General features: G+C 38.0%; 1 protein-coding gene across 11 annotated transcripts in view; it reads left to right on the top strand.

Annotated features, from left to right (window-relative positions):
* The window catches only part of Rnf144b (ring finger protein 144B), a 191,803-nt gene extending 165,853 nt beyond the window's left edge, over positions 1–25,950 (top strand). For all 11 annotated transcript variants that reach the window (XM_021260584.2, XM_021260583.2, XM_021260582.2 and 8 more), the window contains 4 exons: positions 15,359–15,563; positions 17,270–17,414; positions 20,695–20,784; positions 22,320–25,950. In XM_021260584.2, coding sequence (XP_021116243.1) covers positions 15,359–15,563; positions 17,270–17,414; positions 20,695–20,784; positions 22,320–22,460 — 581 coding nt within the window. In that variant the 3' untranslated portion in view covers positions 22,461–25,950. The remainder of the gene's footprint in view (positions 1–15,358; positions 15,564–17,269; positions 17,415–20,694; positions 20,785–22,319) is intronic.
* The last annotated feature ends 381 nt before the right edge of the window (positions 25,951–26,331 follow it).

The raw sequence follows: 26,331 nt of genomic DNA on the forward strand, positions 1-26,331 counted from the left end.
TGGAAGACAGCATTACCCTGATTTCAAAACCAGAAAACGACCCAATCAAAAGAGAAAGCACGGGCCAATGTCTTTAATGAATGTAGATGCAAAAATCCTCAACAAGATACTGGCAAACAGAATGCAAAAAATAATAAAAAAGATCAGAAAGAATCATACCACTGCGATATATGTGCACCCATGTTTATAGTGGCACAGTTTGTAATAGCTAAAGCTTGGAAACAGCCCAAGTGCCCATCAACTGGAGCCTGGTTAAAGAAGATGTGTTGTTTTTTTAAAAAAATAAAATGGAGTACTACTCAGCCATAAACAATGAGAAACTAGAGACATTTATAGCTAAATGGATGCACATTGAGGCGATACTTTTAAGTGAAATAAATGGGCCACACATGTGTAAATACCGAATAGTTTCTCTGGTGTGAGAAACTGAAAGGGTAAATAAGGATCCAAATGTATAATAGATAATGTGAAATAGGAAGAAAAGGTGGAAAGGGGAACGGAAAGTGGGAGGGGTAGGGGAAAGAAAAGAGGGGAATGGAATTAATACGAGAAAATGAAAAAATGTAAACAAAGTCTTTGTAAATAGGGAGGGGTGGAGAGGATAAAGGGAGGGCAGGGGAATGAGGAAAAAAAAAAAGAACCAAGATACATTATGTAAAGGTACAAGTTCCCAATGGTGAATGTAACTGTATTTATACCTAAAACGTACCAATAAACTTAATGGAAGAAAAAAAAATAAATAGAAAAGATCATACATCATGACCAAGTAGGCTTCATCCCAGGGATCCAGGGATGGTTCAACATACACAAATCAATAAATGTAACCCATCACATAAAGAAAAACAAGGACAAAAATCACTTGATCAACTCAATAGATGCAGAAAAAGCCTTTCACAAAATTCAGCATCCACTCACAACTTTAAAAACCTGAAGAAAATAGATATACCAGGACCATATCTAAATCTGATAAAAGCCATCTATGACAGTCATGCTGCCAATGTCATATTAAATTGGGGAAAACTGAAAGATGTCCCTTTAAAATCAGGAACAAGTCAAGGATGTCCACTATCACCCTCCTGTTCAATATAGTTCTCAAAACGTCAGCCAGAGCATTTAGGCAAGAGAAAGAAATAAAAGAGATATGTATAGGAAGGGAAGAAGTCAGATTATCATTATTTACATAGATCCGTTACACAGAAGATCCAAAAATAACACCAAAAGACTCATAGAATTAATAATCCAATTTAGTAGCATAGCTGGATACAAAATCAACACACAAAAATCAACAGCATTCCTGTATGCCAACAATAAATTCACTAAGAAAGAATTTAGGAAGTCAATAATATTCACAATAGCATCAATAAAAAATAAATATTTAGGAATTAATATAACCAAGGAAATGAAAGGTCAAATAGTTTTATTTATACAGAAGATCTATTTTTTCCCATTAGAAGTTCTAGTCAGGTGCCCTACTTACTCTAGGTCCCATGCTTTGACAATTGAGTTTGTTCTTTTTTAGAGATGAAGAAGAAATGGAAGCTTGGACAGGCTGAGATTTACCTAGCATCACACAAACTAAACCTTTCATCTATAAAAGTTTTGAAATTATATAATTTTTACTGTGTTAAAATATATAACATAAAAGTTGCCATCTCAATCCTTTTTAAGTGTTCAGTTCAGTGACACTAATTGGATTCATACAGGTGTGCCACTGGTACCCCTCTGCTTCTAAAACCATTTCATTGCCTCAACAGAAACTGTAGTCATCAGGCAGTAACTTCCCACTTTTACTTTCCTTAGTCCTGGCAATCTGTGATCCACCTTCTGCCTCTGAATTTACCTATTCTAGATATTTCATGTAAGTGGAATCACGGTATTTGTTCCTTTGTATTTATCCTTATTTTACTTAATACATTGTTTACAAGACTTCATTCATTTTTATGGCTGAACAATGTTCTATTGTTTTTTCACACTGCATTTTGTTTATCCTTTCATCCATTGATGGAAAGTTGAATTATTTTCACCTTTTGACTGTTGTGAATCATGCTGCTATGAAAATTGGTGTATAAGTATCTGTTCAAGTTCTTGCCTTTAATTCTTTTGGGTATTACCTACGAGTGGAATTGCTGAGTCATTTGGAAGTTCTGTTTAGTTTTTGAGGAACTGCCAAAATGTAAAACCCTATAATTTAGATATATTTAATTAGACATTTTACTATTGTAAAGTATTGAAGTATAATGTTAAATTTGGTAACCATTTGGTTCAATCCCTGATTTTATAAAAAAAAGAAACTGAGGCTCAGAAACCTTTTGATCTTTGATAATCCTGGAAGGCAATTTGTAATCATGTTATCATTCATTATCATCCATTATAAATAATAATTATTATAAAATAGAAATTCTTAAGTTAACAAAGTACTACATAATGGAATTTACTTGATTGAGATAATCTATCCATACTGTATACTTCATTTTTACATAATAGACTTCCAGTCTACCTCAAACTCAAGACCTTTACCAGCTGTGTGATTTTGAAGTCTATGTCATGAAAATATCTTATACAAACTGTTTATAAGGGGATCTTTGAATGTATTACATACTCACTGATATCGTTAATGTGTTACAGTCCCATTGCTGGGCTGGGAGACAGAATTGTAGATACTATTGTTGCTCTGAAGAAATGTAGAATCAGTTAAAGTCCCGTTTCTTTGTTATAAAAATAATTCTTAGCCAGGTGTTTTGGCTCACACCTGTAATCCCAGGACTCTGGGAGGATGAGTCAGAAGGATCACAAGTTCTAGCCCAGACTAGGTAACTTAGTAATTTAATGAGACCCTGTCTCAAAAATAAAAAACGAAAAGGCTGGGATGCAGTTCAGTGTGGGTTCAATCTTCAGTATGGCAAAAAAAAAAAAAAAGGAAACTTAGTTTCCTACCAAGTCTTTTCTTCAGCCTTTAGTCTCTTGTTCCATGTGTGCAGTGTCCTCTGCTTTATGTTATATATTTGATTAGTTTGCCTTCTATGTCTGTCTTTAAGTCTTTTTGGTAAAAATGTACTTTGAACAGGGTCAGGAAGAAACATCTCTGCTTATATAAAGCAGAGAAACACCGTTAGTCATTGGTTGGTTGTTCTATTCACTTTCTACCCTTCTGCAACTTTTCCACTGGCCACTACCATGTTTGTGGATTTCCCTTTCTGTGTCAGTCTTCCAATATTAACAAAGAAAAGGGAATACTACGTTTGGTGTATGTTAGCAATGACTGCTTTTCCTCTTCTGGTTCTCAAAGTACACATCTGATGATTAATACTAGACTTTGGCTCATCTCTTTTTTCTAGAAAGTACTTTTTATATTTTGCAAAAGGGAAAGGAACCTAGAGATGGAAGGAGGAAGGAGGGAAAGGGATGAAAAAAAGAATTAAGATGTGTTATGTACATGTACCGACTTCCTGTGATGAATGTGATCATATGTACTAAAACATGTACTAATAAAAATGTTAAAATATGTAAAAAATTTAAGAAAATCAAAAGTCTTTTAAAAATTGGATTAAGAGTATCTATCACAATTTCTCTTTCTCTCTCTCTCTCGAGATAGGGTCTCCCTCTGTAGTTCAGACTGGCCTTGAACTCACTATGTAGCCCAGGCTGGCCTCGAACTTGTGACAATCCTCCTGCCTCAGCTTCTCAAATGCTGGGATTACAGGCATGCGCCACCACACTTGGCCCCATCACAACTTCTTAAACACAGGGTTTTTGACACCCTGTTTTACTTTATATAACTGCAAGATGCATCAGTTCCTTGATAAGTTAATGTGTCTGTTCTTGGGTATTTGTTATCATATAGTGGTTAGGGGCTCTTACAAATGGAATGTCATATTGTTCTCCTTCTTAAGAAATGAAGTAAAATAGGAATGTGCTTTCCTTGTTGTATATTAATCCCACTGTATGCACTTATGCTTTCACTTTGTGCTTATTTAGGTACTGAGCCCTCTTGCCATGTGCAGCTCTAGATGTATTCTCTCTCTCTCTCTCTCTCTCTCTCTCTCTCTCTCTCTCTCTCTCTCTTTCTGAGGTAGGGTCTCACTATGTTGCCTAGGCTGGTTTTGAATTACTGGGTTTAAGCGATCCTCCTGCCTCAGCCTTCTAGTAGCTATGACTGTGCTTTGCTGGTTGCATCATTTTTGAAAGCCCATTTGTTCTCTGTGTTCTGCACAAGACTACATTTTGAGTCTTTGTGTTTATAATATTGCTCTTCAAGTTTCATCATATTGTTTTATTTGTCCTTGTTCCTACCCCATCTTTTGTATCTGATCATTATGGTTTTATCTCATCAGAGCTCCATATGTAGTTATTTGACTTCTTTTTCCCTCTTTTTAAAACTATGATAATGACTTTATCAGCTACCCATTTCATTTTTTCACATCTCCCATCTCTCTTTAGTCATCTTTCTTTTCACATTCTGATCACAAGCCCATTCCTTTCATGTGATGTGTGTGTGTGTTTAATCCTACATGTCTGTTGTTTTGTGATAAATGAGTGACTGAGTCCACAGTTTCCTTCCTAAACCATTCTGTGCTGTTGGATGATAACACTTTCTCCTCAGCTTCATGCCTCCTCTACTTTACCAGCCAGTTCCTTCTTGTTGATCAGGTTTAAATCTAAAACAGCATCCTCTCCTTGTTTCACCTAAAGTATTTTCCAGATAAGACTTATACTCACCAGCAGGTAGGATGAGATCTCCAAAGTGGACCTGAATCAGAGGGATAGTGTAAAGTGTTTGCTTCTTCTTGTGTGGACCTCCATGTCCTTGTCTTCTGGATGAGGATAGTGATTATCCCTGGGTTGTGGAGAACAAGTGAGTTAATATAATGTGTCAGTCACAGCATACATTCAGTAAGTTAGTAGTGCCATTAAGGTTGTTACTATTATTCATCACTACTGCCACCAAATCTTACCTTCTTTCAAATTACCTAAAGTGAACTAAAAAGAGCATCTTCCTGAATCCACATCATACCTTGGACTGAGGATGTAGCACAATAACATTACTTCTCTTTCCTTTTCAACTTAGTCTACATCTTTTTTCAGCACGTTCCCTTCCTTAGTGTCCCACACTCTAGACAGTTTTATTGGAGCTTGATGGTCAGTCCTGATTCCTTAAAGCAAGCATTGCATTCGTCCCCTTTAATACAGCTTACATTCTGTCTAAGCACGAATCCTCCCTTCTCTAACCCTCTCCGAGGAAGTCATGACTTTCTGAGATAGGGACATCCAATGCTGTCCCTTTAAAGAGAACAGATTCCCACAGTGATAATAGAAATTAAAATTTCTTTAATAATACAATATTTTGCACAGAGAGTGGTATTCTGGGAGTTTAAAAAAAAGCATGCTTTCATTATGTACTCGTGCACTAAACCTGAATTTTGCAAACTCCTAATTTCTGTGTATCTTAATATAACAGTATAACAAGAGTAACTTCAAAGGTTGTTTCCAGGTTTGTTGATCTGTGCTTCTCTTCAAATATCTGGACTGCAATCCCTCTGATGGTGGCCACCTCTGTTTGGGTCTATTTACTGTAGCAGATGTTAATTCTGATTAGTTTAGTTTAATTGCATTTTAACTATCTGCAGAAGACCTTTGTTCTTTGAGATAATCAGAAAGCAAATTAACTTTGGCATAATTAAAAATGCAGCGGGTCATAAAAGTTAAAAGAGTTTGATTTATTTTAGTTGATAATTAAATTAGCTTGGGTGCATGGTGTTTTCCACAATAATAAAAACTCATGTGATGTCTTTTTTCGCATGGACTCACAATGGTAGAGAATGGCAGAAAAACCACTCTTGTTTGTTGAAAGAACCTACAACAGACTAAGAAGCAAACTGCAATATCAAATGCTATTGGTGCCAGGTAGGAAAATCAAGGGTCTTGGACTCCATTTTTGAAAATTAAAAGCTAATCAAATGATTATTTGAGTCAGATGTAGCCTTTCGATCTCATAGCAGTTTTAAATAGAAATTATTTTCTGTGATTGTCAGAGTGTAGAAGTATAAAACTGTTTGAAATAGCATTTCCTGCCTTTCGTAATTTACATGAACAAGCACAGCCTTAAGGTCAAGTTCAGTATCAATTCTCCTTTTCCTGAGTACGTTGCAGTACGTGCCCGTGAAGCTGTCTGTGGTGTAGTGTGTCAGTTATTCACTGCTAAGTCATCTTCACATTCAAGTTTCAGGGTCATGTCGAGGGGGCTGCTTTCTCAGTCTCTAGATGCTCACGTTTTAGATTGTTGAACTTTTCCCTATCTCAATGCTACATGATGCTTTTATTACTTGGGATGCAGAAGAAGTTAGCTGAATCGACATCAGTTCACTTTCTTCTAGTTTTGGGAAGGAAACAACTAAGGCTTAAACTTTTCGGACAGTGGTACATTTTGATTATATAATAACTGTGTTTCCTTGGCCAAACACCAAGTGATAGAATTGAAGTCACAACAGTAGTGATGAAAAGTGGTTTTATAGATACCTCATTGACCCTGGGGGGCCTCTGCTTCATCTCAGATCCCTCTCAGATCATCAGTGAAGAGAATGAGGAAGTGACAGCTCTTCTTCATGACCATGATTTGACCACCATCTTTTGTCTGTCAGTTTGCTCCTTTTTGGCCTGAGATCCAGGCAGTCCTGTCAGATCCCAGGGTGGCTAGTCTGGTGTCTCTTCCAAAATTTCTCCTTTTCTACTAATCTGGCTTCTAGGCCCCACTTGTGGTACACTTTGTTACATTATGTACAATTAAGCCTCTGTATTTATGGGTTCCACATGCATGGATTCAACCAACCGTGAGTTGAAAATATTTTTAATTGCGTCATTCTGAACATGTACAGAAATTTTCTCATTGTTATTCCCTTAACAGTACCATATAACAACTATTTGCATAGCATGTACATTGTATTAGGTACTACAAGTAATCTAGAGATGAAGTAAGGGAAGGATATGCATAGGTTATATGAATGTTCTATACTATTTTATATAAGGGAGTTGAGCATTTGTAGATTTTAGTATCCTCAGGGTCCTGGAACCATTCCCCCACAAATTCAGAAGGAAGACTGACTATAAAGCAAAAGTGTGCTTTTAACATAGTGAAATCATTTTTTTGTTTTTTAAAAAAACAGCTCTTTAACTTTCCATTGACTTTTGCTTGTAGTTGCTGTTCTGAGAGCAAGGCTGATGGGCAGCACTCAGATACCTTTTCAGTGGAACCTGGCCAGGCTGCTATATCTAGGTCTCTGTTCCCAGACTGACCCATACAATTATCTCTCCAGGTGCTTGTTTCTGTTTTCCAGAAATATCTGAGTGCAGCATTGAGCCATATAGAACCTTGCCATATGTGCTACCATTATCTTTTATTCCTGTGGGGAATTGCTGTACCAATACTATTTCCTATCCTTCTCTTATAGTGCTCCATCATTTATTCAACAAATACAATAGTCTGCGCATCTGACTAAGTCAGGGGTTAACTAGGGGTGAATTTTTCTCCCGTAGGACATTTTGATTTTTATGCCTAGGGAGAAAGATGCTATTGGCATCTGGTGCTGGTGGGGAAAGCCCAGGGACAAGACCAAACATGTAATGCACAAAAAGCCTTCAGCACTAAGAATTATCTAGATGGTCAGTAGTGCTGCTGTTCAGGAGCTCTGTCCTAGATCATGAGGATATAGTAATTATCAAGACAAATTCCTCCCTAAATGATTTTGGTGTACTGAGCAAGAGAGCAGGCTAATATAGATGAAGAAGTAATATTAGGGAGTGATACGTAGTACTCACATAAAAAAACTGTATAAATTGGCTATTTATTCATGCTTCTAATTTATAGGCTTCAGTGTGATTTTAAAAAATATATAGTTGTAAATAACCTTAGAAAGCAAGACTCATATTTGCTCAGTGTCATCTAGTTCTCACAAATGTAAAATTTCAAAGGTTTATCTCTCACAGTTCTAACCAAATTATTAGTTACCCAGTTGAAAAAACATTTGAGCTGAGGGGTCACTGCAGTGAATCAAAAATAGGGAGGGTAGAAAGAAAAGCAAAGTATGTCATATTCTTTGTCTTCAGACCCAGAGGCATTGATACACCTTTGCCTCTCATTAAAATATACCCTTCATGAATGTCTGCGAAAGACCTGTGTATGACTGATTGGAGGGGATAGATCTCTTCAGTCCAGTCCCTCTTTCTCAGGAAGAGAAATTGGGTCCTTTACCCCTTTGAATGTCCCTCTCTTAAACTTTCCATAACTTACTCTGAGTAGCTCCTCATTCTCAGGAACTTGGCTGACTGGTCTATTTCCACCAGAATTGCTATTTACTCTTTTAGTGGGTTATCAAGAAAATATGTCACAACTCCTTTGGCAAGTATGTTCTACATAACCAGAGCCATATTTAGGAGCAGTAGGACAAATTCAGGTACTCAGGTTAAAAAAAAGTTGTGCCTCGAAGAAAATCTTCCAGAGACAAAAGCTAACCATATTGCTCTATTGCTGCTGTGGATACTCTCCTGTGGAGATGGTCATTTCTTTAAGTTTAATCATTTCTTTAAGTTTAGTCAGATTCTAACTAGCAGTGCTTTCTTTCTTAATTTACTTTATTTAAAAAGAGGACTTGATGGTAGGAGGAGGACTCTGAAAGCAGTAATTGGTTTGAATTCATGGATACCAGGTTTTGTTTTTTCCCCTGCACTCTGGGGAAAGGAAAGCTCTTGATCTGCTGGGGTCCACAGGAATATACAGTGTGTCCTGCCTGGTTGGTGGTGTGAGAGATGCTTGAAATTCTGCTAGGAAGATCCAGAAGCATCTACTTTTATGTACTGTGATTCTGTACAAGAGAAACAACCTGCGCTCCACTCTACATCACTGGAATTAAGATTCTGATGAAGGAAACACCAAGCGAGGACATGGTACATCACTGGAATTGAAAAGCCCAGAGAGATGTGTAGCAAGCAATTAATGAACAGGAAATTAGTGTTTATTACCAAACACCATCTACTCTGTAGAAAAACGTGTGTACATCTGGGCTTTACTTCAGGTTTGTGTACCTGTCTGTATGTAGGGTGATCAGGAAGTACAAAGGATTGGTCGACAAATATGGCTAACAGAACTGTCACTGTTCCTGTTTGATTTCTCTTCCTTTTGTGCTATGCAAGGTCTAGTCTTCACTGTCTCACTCTGTGTTCCTCACTTGTCTGTGGTAGATGTAGATTTTTGTTTTGTTTTGTATTTTTGAGACAGGGTCTCATTGTGTAGCCCAGGCTGGCCTCAAACTCTGTGTGGATGTAGATTTTGTGTTGATATATTTACTCTCAATTTGGCCTGTGTTCCATGTTGTGTTGGTAAACAGTTTTTCTAGGAGAGAAAAAGCAGCTGATTTGTAGTATTTGCCAAATTCTAAGGTGTAAATACTTTCCCTGTGGTTCAGTTCAAAGTGCCAGTGTGATGTCACTGAACTTGGAGTTGGGAAGAAATGCATTGGCATTTGAGCTATCATGTGCCTACTTCAGGACATCCCTGCCCATGGCCTTGCTCTGCGTTTCCTTCAAGTACAGAATCTTAATTCAAACATCAGGAAAGAGGCTGTTCTCTCCCTTTTATTCCTTCCCCATGCTGGCTGCCTGCAGAGTTGCTACCTCAGGGACCTTTTCTTTTCTTTTTTTTATTAATTTTATCGGTACATTTTAGGTATACAATATAGTGACATTCATTATTGGAAATTTGCACCTTTACATAATCTCTCTTGGATCTTATTTTTTCCCCATTCCCCTGCCCTCCCTTCAACCCCTCCATCGCTCCCTATTTACAAAGACTTTGTTTCCATTTTTCCATTTTCTCATATTAATTCCATTCCCTTCTTTCCTTTCCCCTACCCTTCCCACTTCCCCTTCCCCTTTGCACCTTTTCTTCCTGTTTCACATTATCTATTATACCTTTTAGTCCTTATTTACACTTTCAGTTTCTCACACCAGAGAAACTGTTCGGTATTTATGCGTGTGTCCTATTTATTTCACTTAAAAAAGTTTCACCTGCTGTTCCTCAGACAAAGGTCTACTATCTAGAATCTATAAAGAACTTAAAAAAATCAGATCTCCCAAATTTAAAGACCCAGTCCGAAAATGGGCATCTGAAATGAATAGACATTTCTCAGACAAAGAAGTAGAAATAGCAAATAACCGTATGATAAAATGTTCAACATCATTGGTCTTTCGAGAGATGCAAATGAAAACAATGCTGAGATTCCACCTCACTCCAGAAAGAATGGCTGCTATCATGAAATCAACCAATAACAAATGCTGGCGGGGCTGTGGGGAAAGAGGAACCCTGCCTGCTCCACTGCAGGTGGGAGTGTAGACTGGTGCAACCACTGTGGAAATCAGTATGGGGACCTTTTCTTTTTAAATCTGTGTTTATGTGTGCTTTTTTTCTTTCTAACTTAATCTCTTTGTGTTTCATCTCAGCATGTGTTATCTGCTTTATTCTGTGATTATGAGGAGCTAGTTTTTATCTTCTGATTTTAAAGTTGATTAAGGGGAAATTTCATTGTGGATACTTGGATAAAAAAGCATGAAAAACTTTCTCTAAATAACTATTAAATGTTCCTTATCTTTGCCCCAAGGGCTGCTCATAGACATTTATTAACAATTTTATTTCTGTTATATTGTGGGATGCACTTTTATTTGCATTGCTTAGTTTCGTGTGTGTATATGTTTGTTTGTGTGTGTTTTCGACACTGGATTTGTTTTAAACATTCCTTCCCCTTTCATACTGTGAGATTTCTGAGGAAGGAAATCTCTATTTTTCAATTTCGTATACCCAGATCTCCTTGAAATTAGTCATTTGTTGAATGAACAATGAAAACTAGACATGTGCTTAACTTTCCATCTTATGATCACAAGAGGGAGAACACATTTGTAATAATCCAGATTAATCTGAGATCTGAGGCTTAGTTATGACTTAAGTCCTGTAATAAGATACATTGAGAAGTCTAGGATTAAGTCATAGGAACAAAGGAAGCAGCATTGATGGTAAAGGAGAAAGGAGGGTTATGAGATGAGAAGAGAAGAGAAGAAGAGGAGAGGAGAAGAGAAGAGGGCAGGACCTGACACATGGAAAGCAGAGCTACAGGAAGAATATTTCATATAAGATGGATTGAGATACATTACCCGGATGTGCCTAGAGGGATGTCACTTATAACTCTTAGGAGCAGTTTATTATAGTGAAAGCTTTATTTCAGAAACTTGAAGGAGGTGTGGTGGTAAGAAATAAGAATCAGTGAATGTGGATTGCTCTTCCAAAGACTGAAATAACACAGAAAGTAAGATAGATGTCAGTTCTAGAGAGACAGTGGAGTTCTGGGAGGGATAACTATTATTTCTGTTTTAATGTTGGAAGAAGTTTTCATTGTTGTTGTTATAAATGATACTTAATAAAGAAAGTTTAATGTTGAAGTGCTCTATGGAAGATTTCATGTTTTGCCAAGTTGATGTCTTTCTAAATTTGAGAGCCCTAATTGAAGTGGGTGGAGATCTATGGTCTAATATACTTTATAACATACATCTAACGCCAGGATGATTTTGGTTGGTTTTACTTTGCTATACACTACTAAAAGGGCGTGGAAAATCAATTCCAGTGCAAGGCAATTTAAGGTGTTACTGTTAGTGTGTGTATTACAAATCATTTGTTTGCACAGCAGTGTGTCTTATGCTTTTAAAAAATCTAGAACTTACTGCTTTAAATCAATAGGGAGCATTTCATCCCAGTAATTTGGAGCTTACAAATAAAATAAGAAATATCCATGTCTAGTATATAAAAAGAGAAAGGCCATTTCTATGAACTGGATAGACAATAACAAAAAGCTGATTTTTGTGATCACCGCCCCCCGCCCCAGATTAAGGCAAGCACACCGTAGAAGTAGAGGCTTTAAACATAGAAAAGCTACAACTTGCTAAAGAAGAGGGAATTTTTACTGAAAAGGATCAACAGAGAATGAAAAAAATGATGTGAAACAAGGGAAATTCAAATGTTTCAGTGTTATAAAAGGTAAACAAATTTTCAGGGAACAACTTAGTTCCAGCATTATTATATTAGTTGTTGTTCATTTGCCAGATTGAAAATAGCTTTTAAAAATCAGTTTTAAAAATTATTTATGTAACACACCTTTTATTAAACTGATATTAATGATAAAAGGAAATCCTGTCTTTTTCCTCAGCCTCTGACCTTTACTCAAGGCTAACTGCTGTTCTGTTAAAAATATTTCAATATATATGTATTTTTATAAAAAGGGCTCATTAATACTCTTGCCTTCTCCTTTTTTTACTTAATACATCTTAGAAGTCTTTCCACATTGTTACATTGATTTATCTTATTTTTCAAAATCTACAAAGTATTCAGCTTTATATGTTTCCTCATCTATATGAAAACCTTACAGATCTAGAATAACCCATTAACTTTTTAAAAAAGTGTGTAAGTTTTTATAATGATGCACAAGGTCTTCTACAGAATAATGTATGTGGATGTTTATTTTGTTTCTATTTAAATGCACATATTTCCATGTCCCTCATATGTAAAATGATAAGACCATTGGTTTGGAAAGGTCTTTTTAGGTTATCTCTGACATAATACTTTTAATGCTTTTGATAAAATATAGGCCACATGGAAGGCATAATCCTTATTGAACTGAGTACTTGATCACTATTACTAGAGGTAGCCTTATTAGTTATGATGCTTTCAGTTGTATGAAACAGTATGTCTGACTAGAAATGGCTTGAGCAGAAAGGGTATGCATGAAGTCCGTAGGAAGGTTGTCCTGGCCTTGGCTACTTTAGAAGCTCAGTTTCTGTAAGTTATTTAGCTTTCCCTGAGTTCCCAGACTGTTGTGGTGGCCTGAAAATCATGACTTCACACAGCTGTGTTCAAAGGCAGACAGAATAGTAGTTCTTCTTGCATATCAGGGAGGAGGTATTGTCCCAGAAATCCCTCAGTGGACCCTCCCTTACCTGGCATTGGTCAGAATTGGGTCAAGTGCCCAAGCTTTCACTTCATGGAAGTGTGGGAAAACATATGTCTGGAATACTCAGACTGTACTGATAGGTGTTCAGCAAGGAAAGTTGAAAGGAGTTTGGAGAGATGTTCAACAGATATTCCACAAAATTAGTAGGATTAGCCAATTTTATTTTGGGAGAGTCAAAATCTGTCTCCCTTTAAGACCGTTTTTGATCATAGAAGATGTATAAGCCATCCTTGTGGAACAAGACTTTTAATGAAGGAAATAGACACACCACACGATGGCATTTTGGCCAGTGATGCACCATATACACAATAGTGATACCTTAAGATTCTATTGCCTAGTAACATCATAGCCATTTTAGTTAACGTAAATGTACTCTGTGATATTTTTGCAACAAAGAAATCACCTAACAAGTACATTTCAGAATGCATCCCTGTAAATAAGTGCCACATGGCTATGCATAAAACTGTAACGTCTTTCCTTTTTCCCTTCTACACTCCTTTGCATGGCCCTTTATGTTACTGTTATAAGGTAAATACAGAAGATCACTGTTTGTGTGGCTCAGAGTCCTCCCTTGAGCTAGCATTGGCTTGTGCACCACAGCTGCACTCCAACTAATGTCCCTTCTGTATAGCTATTCATCAGTTTCTATAGTTGCTTCTTTATTTGTTTCTATTTCCAATGTACCACTCCAGATATCTTAAATAATAAGCTGAGAGAAACAAGTCAGACCTTCAACTAAGTAATTTTAACTGATCACAGTTATGAGGACAAGTTTTGTCCTTCTGTCTGTTTAAGGTGATCACTGGGCATGCTATCAATTTTCACAATAATATCTGTCTTAACTTTCCTTTCTCTTTTTCATCAAACTTTTAAAAGATCTCTGACTTAGAATATGTGGTAAGTAGATATTTGATGTTGGGATTCTTAGCAGTTACTACCAGCTTTTATTTCTTTGGGCTTAGAATTTATGAAGCAGTTATAACAATTTGGAAGAAAATAATAAATGATATAGAAATAAAAGGCCAAGAAAATGGGTCTTATATGGGTCACTGTCCCATTAACTTTTCAAACTTCTAAAGATCTTAGAGGGTCCATCTCTCTTGAGGTCTGAGGACCTGTGAATCGTAGGATAACTCTTGATTGTAATCATGTCAAGGGCCACCATTCTCTAACCCTATTCCCCAGAATTATTAGATAAGATGATATATTTAAGGATGCTATTTTAGATGAAAAGTTGTGATATGGATAGACCTATTGATTTCTCTGTCTAGGTAAGACATCAGTGGAGATAGTGTTTATTTGTGCATTTCATCTTTTTCCTCCCTGACATTGAATGTATAAAATAATGAACTTTAAAACTGAATTCATACTTACCACCTTATTTTTTGGTGTGATTCATTGGATTTATTTGACTCTTATGAATAAATTTGTAGAAATCATAAGCCCTAGGAAGTTTAAAACTAGAATCTCATGAGTTTGAAATTTGCAAAATACTTTGGTTCAGAGAAAAGAAGACTGTGACAATTTCTTAGATAACTTCATTTTTTTATATAGTATGTTTCCTGAAAGGTCATAGCATACAAAGAGAACATGAGATCAATAATTGAACAGGAAAGGGAAAACTAAGCAAGATTTGTAGACACAAGTATATGGTTGTCCACCCTCCAATCCTGTCTTCTTCCTTGTCTGCCGTATGGATCTGGCCAATTTTACATGAGTGGCTATTATTATACGATGTTTGAAAGTCTGTACCTCTTGTTTTAGAGCATATGAGTTCTTTACAAATTGTTCCTAATTAGCACATTGGTAGGACAACAGAATACCCACATTGACAAGTAATCTGATTTTTGGCTAAGTCATACCAGATGATCTTTGGTCTTTAAATTTTGATCCTTCCTTGTTCTTTAGTTTCCTGCAACAGAAGAAACCTATCTCACTTCCTATTTCTTCATGTCCATTTTTCTTCCAAGATTGTACCTGAAAAATTGTATAAGGCTCTTAAGATTTCTGCCTATTTTGAGTGCTCAAAGGCAAGAAATACCCTACCTAGTCTTGCAGTTTTTGTTTGGAGAGCTCTTCCTTATCTGCTCATAGACAATGACAACCTACTCCATTAGTACTTTGAGAAATGTAGTAGGGCTGAGTAACCTTGTGGATGGTAGGTTTGAATCCATTATGAAGACTAATTGTAGCAATTGTCACCTCTGTTGTATTATACTTCCATAAATAATAGTCCATAAAAAAGGTAAGCCAAGGGGAGAAAACTTCAAGCTTAAATTTGAGGCAGATAGATCATCATATTTTCTCTCTTTATGTTTTAGAAGTTCACCTGGACCCCCACCGAACATGGTGTCCTGTTGCAGACTGTCAGACAGTGTGTCCTGTTGCCTCGAGTGACCCAGGCCAGCCTGTGTTGGTGGAGTGCCCTTCTTGCCACCTGAAATTCTGCTCATGTTGCAAAGACGCTTGGCATGCAGAGGTCTCCTGTAGAGACAGTCAGCCTATTGTCCTGCCCACAGAACATGGGTAAGAAAGGAAAGTGTCTTTGAAAGTACTCAATAGTGTTCTTAGAAACTCAACATATGTTGCTTTGGAAGAGTTATCTCATGGTGATGTTTAGACATTATTTTCCTGCAGAACTTTCCAGAGAAGTATCCCAGAATTGATAAGGTGAAAAAGGAATTCTAAAAGGGAATTTATTTATTTGTCTCAGCAGAATCTTTCAGGTATTGCTGAAATTAGGGTTTGTATGAGTTTTGCTTTGTCTTTAGGTAGAGACATCCCGTGTTCTCAGTAGGAAGTCTTGGCTTTGTCAACAGCTATTTGCTTAGCTACCAAGTCTGCCTTTTATTGATATATCTCATTCTTCCTGCTTGCAAAATGAAACAAACAAAATGATGTTTTTTTACTTAATTAAGTTACCACCGGATGGGGTATGCCAATCATAGGAGAGAGAACACAGCAATACAAAAAAGGTCCCACATCCTTAGGAAATGTAGGAAGAGAGATTCTTTAATACCTTACGTTCTGAAAAGATGATGCCAATGTTGAGATTTTGCTATGATGAGAAGCAATTCAATCTCTCCCTTTTTGTACTGAGGGTTTTTATGGTGGCAGCAGGGCTAGAGTAAGGGACCTTTGTGTTTGATCCCTTGTCTTGCCTGGGGCTATGGCTGTTCTGCATCTCAAGAACAAAATACCAGTGTTATAGTCTAGTTGGCTTAATCATCCAGTGCCCTGGGAGTGTGTAAAGCCAGTCTTCAGGAATAGAGGTGCAGACCTGGCTGTGTTGTGCTTAAGTCTCAAACAAAACAAATAGGCAAAAAAAGATTTAATACATGTGCCTTCAGAACCAGATGGCCAGATATAAACCAGTGCATTCCACATTCTAACTGCCGCAGCAGTAGGCACCCTAGGTATCACAGGGCAGTGTAAAGAACTCAAGAGAAGAGGAAGATTTGAGTTCTGACCTTGTCACTTGAAGTCTGCGTGTCCTCATACAAGACGCTTAGGCTCTGTGAGTGAGTCTGTTTCCTTATCAAAAGGGGGGATTAAAATAGAACCCATCCCCGCACTGTGTAACATCATCCCCGGTAGGAAATCTGGTCACATCTTTAGAAGCACTTGGAGAGTTAGATGTTACTGTGTGCCGGTGGTAGTTCTGATGCCCAATAACTGAAGTGTAGCCTAGAGCTGTGGCTCCTGCCCACCCCAGTTTGCACCACTCTTTATTTCTGTGTCCCTTTCGCTGTGCAGTTCTACTGGCCCATTCGTCTCTTAGGAGCAGGTCTTTTCAATAATGGCATTTATCTTAAAGTATTGATCATGGAGTCCCATTCTCCCAGTTATTTAATAGTGACATGATAGAGCATACCACGTTTGTATCCTGAACTAGTCTGCCTGCAGCATGACTGGCTCTTTGTATTTCTTATTCAGACAACATTTGCTCAGGGAGTGAAGTATTAATTTGGCAAAACAATGAGTTAAATCATCTGTGGAAAGTGTAATTATATAATACACTGAAAGCCAAAATAAATAGTTAAAGATTCTTTCTTGTTTTGAGTTTTCTGAACTACTAACAATCTGTGTCTCTACTGTTTTTACCTCCACCCTTTTCTTGGGGAAGTGAGTTAGGTACAGATTACAGCATTCATTACCAAACTTTCTAGAGCCCTGGGAATTCAGTTGATGACAGTGGGTTGAATACAGTGTCCCATTTGTTTTGTTTCTAGGGCCCTCTTTGGGACAGGTCCAGAAGCCCCCATTAAGCAATGCCCGGTTTGCCGGGTTTATATTGAACGCAACGAAGGCTGCGCCCAGATGATGTGCAAGAACTGCAAGCACACGTTTTGCTGGTACTGCCTCCAGAACCTGGATGTGAGTGCCCCTGGAAGAGGTGTATCATCATATGGCCTTTCCTGTACCTTGTCTGCACCAGAGCTAGAGTCTTACAGTTCCGCTTTTTCTAATACTGAGCCTATCTTTGTCTTGCAAAACTAATTTATTTTTCTTAATGAGACTTCCTGAGCCTGCTACTTCAGATAACTATAAATCCTCTTTTTGGTTGCTTTAGGCCTGTCACTTTAGTTTTAAATACAAGCTTCTGCTTTAGGGGCATTTCATGCTTTGAGGGCATTTTCTTGCTTTATTATGTAAAGACCTCTTATTATATTAGTTTTATATTGCTGCTGTAGCAAAGCATTGCAAACTTCATGGCTCAACACAAGTTTATTATCTTATATTTCTATACATTAGAAGTCTCTCATAGGTCTCGCTGGGTTAAAATCACAGTGTTGACAGGGCTGCTTTCCTTTCTGTAGACTCTAGAGGAGAATCCATTTCCTTGTTCTTCTCACTTCTAGATGCCACCTGTGTTGCTGGGTTGGTGGCCCCCTTTCTCCATCTGCAAAGTCAGCAGTATCGCATCTCTCTAACCTTTCTTCCTTAGTTGCATTCCTTTAATCACAGCTCAGAAAAGTTCTCTGCCTTCAGACACATGTGATTAGATTGGGTCCATTTGGATAATATATAGAATAATCTCCCTTATTTCAAGGCCCTTAATTTAGTCACTCTTGCGAAGTCTCCTTTGCCATTTAAGGTACTGCATTCACAGGTTCTTAGGCCATGAATATCTTTGGGGGGCAAGTCATCCTGCTAACCACAGTTATGTTGTTTAGTTCTTTTTTAATTTAAAGAAAAAACTCAGTAGTGTCTCTTAACTGACTCATTGGCATGACAGCAGCATTGCTACTGAATGTCTCTTTCCTAAATCAAAGAACTTGCCCAATTATTGCTTTTCCTTTCTATTCATGTAGCAAGTCTTCACAAATTCAGGTAGTTTCATCTAGCCCTATGCCAAGGCCAGGTGTTAACCTCAGAGTTAAAAGGTGGTGGTAAGGATTGAGGAGAAGCCTTATTTCAATTCTAGTTTTTCTGAGTTTAGGATAGTGCCCGTTGGTTATAGATATTCCCTGTCTTGGCAGTTTGGTCTTATGTGTCCACATCAGTGCCATCCCTAAATCATGGTTGGCTCTTTGTTTTTGTTGCTTGTTTTGCTTTAATTCAACAAGCAGTGTGTTTAGTGGTCTAGCATCTAACATACTCAGTGAGAAAGGGTTTGCTGACATGGGCTACTTGCTGGCCACTGCAGGCCTGGCATTATTAACGGAAAAATTAGATATGTTGTTTAGGAGGACATCTGTGAGTAAAATCTCAATCATCTTGGTCTCAATGTTTTAAGAAAGGCTATAAATCGAAGAGATAAAAATGGACATTTTAGATTCTAGAATCTCAAAAGTTCAGGTTGAAAGAAATGTTTTTTACTTTAATTTTTTTTCAATTTACCATAGCCTCTTAAATTATGTGTGATATTTAAGACCTATCATAATTTTAAATGAGTGATATTCTGGATGAGGATTCCATTGACTGTACATCCCAAGTGCTTTATGAATGAAAACTAAATCATTTTGTTTTCCTTCTGGTTTAGCCAGATTATTAACTGGGCTCGTATCCTCAAGGCAGCTGGGCCCATGAGGTTCTCTTTAGGAGGCAAGAGTGCAGAGAGCTAAATATGTGCAGCAGAGCTCCATCCTTTGGTGAAAGTATGTTTGGGGGATGGTGTCGCAGAGAACACTCTGTTCTGTCACTTGTCCCCTGCTGGTACTTGAGATGAAATGATACAATGTTAAATGGCTGAATATACAGATTTCAAATGTTGAAGCTTCTTTTTCTGGTTACTTGTTTTTTTGGGATTTCATTTTCACTGTTTTAGCCAAAAGCTTTGGCTTGTCAGTAATGATGCTTTTCTCCAGGCAAGTGTGGAGATGTCATGTGATGCTGCTGATTTCTGTTTGTGGTTAACTTGAAAGCATGGGGCCAGGATAGGGTGATTTTCTAAAACCCCGGTCTGAGACAGACACCAAACAGATTGTGAGTATTGCTGGGGGACTGAGTTTGTTGCTGCATTGGCCTTCAGCCTTACAGTTTCAGAGGCCAAGGTCATCTTAATAGTCTGCTTGGAAATATGATTCCTTAGAGTTTTGTCCCCCTCAGTTATCTCTAAAGTCCCATAACTTTAGCTTCCGTTCGCTATTCTTCATGATATCCATGCATTTTGTTGTTGGCCATTTAAATTAAGTGAGTCTTTTCTCATATCTTCCCCTACTTCTCTCTGTCCTTTAGCTTCACAAAAGCCTGAATACCTCTTCCTGGTGAACTCACTTACCCCTAGTCATCTCAGTGCATTCAGATTGCCAGGTACTCATACCCTGACTATATTCTTTCCAAAGTTTTGAGTGACTTCTTATTGATAAAATCCAATGGCGACTTCATTCCTTATTTGTCTCAGATTCTCCACTTTGTGTGACATCCTGGCTGCCTACTTTCCAGTTACCATCTCTGCTGGTTTTCCATCAACCTTTCTGGCCATGTTTCAGGTTCTTTCTTGACCCGTTCTTAAGTGTGTTCAGCAGCCTCTGGGATTCTCAGTCTACACCTCTTCCCAGATATTCATGCACTTGTATGATTTCTTCTGCACCATATACGCTGATCCCCAAACCTTTTTGTCAAACCCAGATCTATGTAATGAACTTCCTTGCGAATAGTACTTGCTTGAATGTCTCCACTGTTTGTGAAGTTTAACATGTCCAAGCCTTGATTACCAGCCCCCCCCCATTCATCTCTATGTTGTCCTTCTCTTGACAGAGCTACTGCCTTCTTTCTACTCAGCAACTTTCCCTTTATGTCTGATTTTGCCTCCCTGTTCCTCCACCCACTACTATAGTTACTGTCTTAATATCTCAGGACCTCTCCATCCTGCCCTCGGTCCTTTCTCCGGCATTTCTCTCACCTAATTTGCAAGAGCAGCCTTTTAGATCTCACTCAAGGTCATCTCATTCATCTTGTGCCTCTGCAAGAGCTTATAATCACCTTTCTAAGATAATTCATCAGGCATTATATTGTTTGTACAGTCAATCAAAAATCTCACTGAGTGTGATCTGTTTTCACTTGGTGATTCACAGAATTTCCAAAATATGCTAAAGATTGCTGGCTTGGAATCCCAGAGGAAATTATTAATATCACTAGGTGATTGATGTGATTTATATTCATCTTTCAATTTGAAGCTGCATGTTTACTGAGACCTCCCTTTGTTTTTCAGAATGACATTTTCCTCAGACATTATGACAAAGGACCATGCAGGAATAAACTTGGCCATTCGAGAGCATCGGTGATGTGGAACCGAACACAGGTGACCTTAAAGGGGACATGAGATAAACCAGACTTGTGATGAGATGCTTAAAGGGCCAACCTCTTCATTTTCCCCACTTTATTCCCTATCTACCTATGCCAGCCTGGAAGGCTCTAGGAGTTCTGGATTGGGACTAGGAGAAAGACAGTTCATGAGCACGGTCTCCTTGAGGACGAGTGGAAGGACAGGAGCACTGGAGAGCTGAGCAATTGACAGTGACCTGCAGAATGGATGCAGATGTTCTTTCCTCTTGAAGAATATGGAAGAACTTTTTTTTTTTTTTTTTTTGTGGTTCTGGGGATCAAACTCAGGACCTTGGGCTTGTGAGGCAGGCATCGTACCATTGAGCTAAATCCCTGGCCCTGGAAGAACTTTTTAAAACCTCTTTTAGGCATATTAGCTATCAAGGGCAGAGCTCTAAAATACTATGAGCCCATGCTGGGGCTTAGATCCTCTGTATATGTCATTGTGTTTTTATGTGATAGGTTCAGAGGGATTCATGGTTTATTTTTAATAGTGTTTCATAGCTATCAAAGACTATGTTCCTTTTGAGGAAATCAATGCTGATATCCTAGTATTCATTAATATCCCTATGAGACCGTTGGGGAAACTCAGGTAGAGAATGAGCCAACACCAATAGTACAGTTCTACTGAGGTGCTGCCAAGCTTGAATTAGCATTTGGTTTGTTCTCACTTTTGCTTTAGTCTTTTTTAACTTTTTTGTTTGTGTCCAGTTCACATCATGGCACAACACTGGCTAAAATACTCTGTAAAGGTAGCTGTCATATATGCCCAAGACCATGTCTTAGTCATTGGACTGCTATTACAGATGATCATAGACTGACTGGCTTCAACGATAAACACTTACTTCTCACAGTTCTGGAGCCTGAGAGTTCTGGTGGTAGCATGGTCAGGGTCTGATGAGGGCTCTCTTCTGGTTCACAGATGGCCATATCCTTGCTGTGTCCTAAAGAGAAGAAAGCCAAAGGAAGGGAAGGAAACTCTCTAATATCTCTTTTCTTAAGGGCACTAATTCTTTAAAATATTTTTAAAATTTTCTATTAGTACATATTTGCAGTCCAAAATGATTTACATTCACTGTGGGAACGGGCACATGTATTTCACACTTCTCAATTCTTTATTGTTCCCCTCCCCCCACCCTTTAAAACAATTTTTTTTTGCCAGCATCAGATTCATTTATTTATTTTATAACTTCTTATCAAGTTAATTATAAATATAGATTAATAACCCATCCAAAACATTAAAAACACATAAGATAATTATGCCAAATCAAGGTCTACTTTTAGATCCATTGCACGTTCTGGATTACACTAACACTTTTTTCCTATTGTCTGTCCTTTATTCAAGGGCACTAATCTTATCCTGAAGGTCCCATCTCCACGGCCTAGTTAACTCCCAAAGGCCCCATCACCTCTGTCCCTTTGGGGGTTAGGGTTCCCATGTAGGGTATACTGGAACAAGTATACCTGTAGGAAGGTATAACTGCTGCAGCATGTTTTTCTTTTCAATTCCAGGTGGTGGGGATCCTTGTGGGACTAGGTATCATTGCCTTGGTGACTTCGCCCTTGTTACTCCTGGCCTCCCCGTGTATCATCTGTTGTGTCTGCAAGTCCTGTCGGGGCAAGAAGAAGAAGCATGACCCATCCACAACATAAAGTACTCTGTTTGGATCCCCGTGCCACAGATGTCTGGATTCTGTGAGACAGCACATGACAAAGCCCCACTTAGTGACGCTGCCTCCTTTTCCTTGCCAAACTCGGGAAGTGCCTCTGTGTCCAGACCTTGGGGTTGCCTGCAAGCCTTTGTCCATGCTGGATTGGGAAAGGGCAAGTCCTGGGTGCAAGTGTTCCCATGTGACAAGAGCTGGGCTCTGGAGTCTAGACTGTGTCTATGGAGCATGTCGGGAGCTTTGCGGTTGCTTAGGAGGAATTAGTTCATCATCATTTTATCATTCAAAGGATCTCACTGGATTGTTAGTCTTCCAGCCAAATTCAAGGAGCCTAAGTGAACATTCAGTATAATAAATGTGCTTTTATGGTTGACAACATACACGCTGAGAAGAAGGCGTGTTCTGTGTTGATTTGCCACAGTGAGAAACATAGGGGAGGGGGGAGCCCACTGTGGGAGGGAAGGATAAGACTGCATAATGAGAAATTCTCCTAAGAGTTATACTCTAATGCAGGCCGCTTATCTGAGGAGTCGATGTGTTGGTTGTGGCTCTGCCAATTACTGGGCGTGCTGTTCCCAACTTTCCCACAGTGACTTGGCAGCAACACAATAGGTTTCTCCTTGTTGATCTCAGCTTCAAGCGGGAGAAACTGCTGTGCAGAGGGAGTTGTCCCTTCCCAGTGAAAGGGTTGCAGCGTGTAAATCAACATGGTCTAATTTAGTGTCTGTCCTTTGACAAATGCCATTTTTCTAAGGTGACCAGCTCTTCTCATACAACCAGTAGCTATGTGCTACAAAATTATTGTATGTGAAATAAGGTTAGAGTAGGAGATGTTCAAAACCTTCATCATAGATCACAGGGACCTTTCTCGGGCTCTGTGTTCATACAGCCAGCAGATCTGGAACTGGATCTAGAAGTATACATCAAGGGTAAACATTAAAGTCCATATGTACAACTAGAATCCATACGACTCGCAGCCTACCTAGAATTTCTACCCATTGGGCCTGCGTGGATACACCTAATAGTAGACACAAAATAAATTTTTACATAAAAGTCATTCTTTCTTTCAGTGACTAAAATGATTTATCATCAATCAACCTAAAAACTTTTGCATAGTATATATGTGACTTTTTGGTTTTGGTTGCAAGCTCATAACTTCCCCAAGGGCATAGACTCAGAAACAACTCATTTAAAATGATACTTTGTATGATATTACACTATCTCTGTAAAAACACTAATTAATAATCAAGATATTTGCATATTTCAAACAATTCAAAGTGGGTTTCTTAATAAAATTTAGCATCATTTTTTCTGCATCTAGTAGGACAGTCTGAATACTTTCTGTGTATACAAGGCACTGATAAGACAATAAAAAGATATATAACAAAAAATGGAAATATTTTATATATTTTCAAATAGTTTGGATTGTTATCAATCCTATGGTGACTTATGTTTCCCACTGTACTGTTAGTCAGATGCTTCTCCAATGACAGGATTATATAGTTGCCATTAGCATTGCAGCCTGGTGCTTCATGAGAACTACACAAATGTTAATGGAGACCTCTCCTGGAAGCCAGGGATACTATATCAGGAAATATTCAGGATTTAGCATACCTTCTGAGGTAACTGAGTAACTAGACTATTAAATTGCTGCTATCTGGACCTATTATTAAAGGGTGAAGATTTGCCTGTGTAATGGAATGTATCCTAAGTGGGGATGTATATATTTAAGGAATTTTAATTCACATGTATATATTGTTATCTGATACATGTATAGTGCATTTGTTGGTCATGTACTTTTTAATTTACCATTTGTATAGAACATAGATGAGAACTGTGGGAAAACTTTCCAATGGCGACCATCCAAAACCATTTTTTAATCATTTATTAGAAATTTCTCAACAATGACTTTGTTTTCCTTCAGCTCTCTAAACACTTCAGAAAAAATCCCCTCTCCCATCACTGTGTTTCATATTAGTATAAACGTAAATGTACATATATTTGAATAGTTAATTTGCTTTGTTTTACCCATAGCCTTCTCCTTCATCTTAAAGGGCATTCATCACTGCTCAGGGGGTCACAGAAACTCAGCTGACACTGAATTTTTGTACCAAGAATGTCAGAGATGGCAATGGACTCTTCCATTAGTAAACTCTGAACGTGGCTTCGCAAAGGCTCTTTAAACAGGGGCAGATTTCAGTAACTGAAATGCTCTGATCTGAGAGGAAGAGCTCATGAATTTGGAGTAAAAGTGTAGAAAAGTTCTATGCTATATCCGTGGCAAAACCAAAAGAAACTGTCTTCTCACAGAGAATTTGTAACAGGATTAGCTACCTTTGGAAGGGGGGACAGGGCTAGGGAGTAAGGAATGTTTGTCAAACAATTTAAAGTAACTGGACTTAATGATGTAAAGTGCCTGAAACATGGTGACTTCTACCTTAAATAATGAAATGTGCGTGAGTTGTCAGAACTAACAAGAACAGGTTGGTAGGCTGAATCCAGACATATCTCTGGTGCATCAAAGGAGATGATGCAAGCCACACTAGACTTCTCCACAAAGGAGAGAGCTGACAGCGTTAATGTTGGAGCCTGATATTTTCATCTTGGATAATTGGCCAGTGACAAGAGTTTAGCTTTGTTTCCTTCCCTTTAGGCTTTATCCTTTCCTAGAGATCCTCTTTCTGTCCCAGAACAAGCACAAGTCGACATAAGACTGGCTGTTATAACAAAATCTCCTTGTGTTTGGAGTAGCATAGTCTGTTTGAAATAGAATGTTTAAATTGGCTAAGCTGTGATCTGGTATAAAAACACAACATCCAGACGTGGTCAGATATAATGGTACAAATCTGGCCGTTGCCTTTTCTAGGGATTTTTCTCTTGCTATTAGACAGGGAAGTGAGGGGAAAGCCATATGGAAGCAGATGTTAGAATCTTAGGCATCTTATTTGTTCATGCCACGGGTATTTGCTTTGGACTTGAAATCTGTACTTTGAAAGTGGCCTTTGAAAAACAAATAATTCACAGCGTGAATTTTTCTTGTCATCTGCATCACAGAACTGTTATCTATTCAGGTTTGAAAAATCTACATGTTTATTTGAATGTAAATCACTGTTGCTTGGAACCTAAATTTTCTCTTAAAAGTATTCAGGATCTATGTATGTATTTCTTTAGCTTTTTGTACTCAGTGCTTCTAAAGGACTTTTCTTTCTGTTTATGAATAGCCGCCTTTATGTGTATAGAATTGTGTATATGTGTGCAGTTTTAAGGACTATTTCAGAAATGCCTTAGATGAGTGACATTTTATAAAGCTGTCAGAATTAATATCTCTAAGCTTTTACATCTTATGTTGACTCATGACCCAGGATGTTTTGTGATGTACTTCTGAAATTGCTGTTGTACTATATTTTTCCAGGTCTTTGGGAAGAAAATAACTGTTTTAGTTTCTCTGGCCCCAATAAATGTGAGCAGGAAATCAAGTGTGTTTACCTTTGTTGTGCCACACAATTAAAGACACATTCAGTCTTATCCTAATAAGAGCCACCCAAGTTACTGTTAAAAACTAGATGCAAAATTTACAAAAAGTACTAGAATTTACAAAAAATACCAGCATTTGCAGTATGGAAATAACTCTTGATATTTGTTTCTTAAAAGAAACAGGCAAGTATAATGGCTTTACTTGTTGAAGACATTCTTATTCTGTGTGTGGTATTCCTTCCTGCTAGTGCTCAAGACTTGATCATTGTCCAGAGAAATAGCCAATAATATAGGTCTTTCTTTCATCATTCTGATAAACAACATTGCTAGATGTCATTCATCCTCTAAAGTGAGGGCTGGGCTAAGTGCTCTTTAAGATCAGT

Source organism: Heterocephalus glaber, unplaced genomic scaffold (assembly GCF_053883595.1).
Source record: "Heterocephalus glaber isolate CG9 unplaced genomic scaffold, H.glaber_assembly_v1.0 deba00001472, whole genome shotgun sequence".
NCBI classification, from domain to species: Eukaryota; Metazoa; Chordata; class Mammalia; order Rodentia; family Bathyergidae; genus Heterocephalus; species Heterocephalus glaber.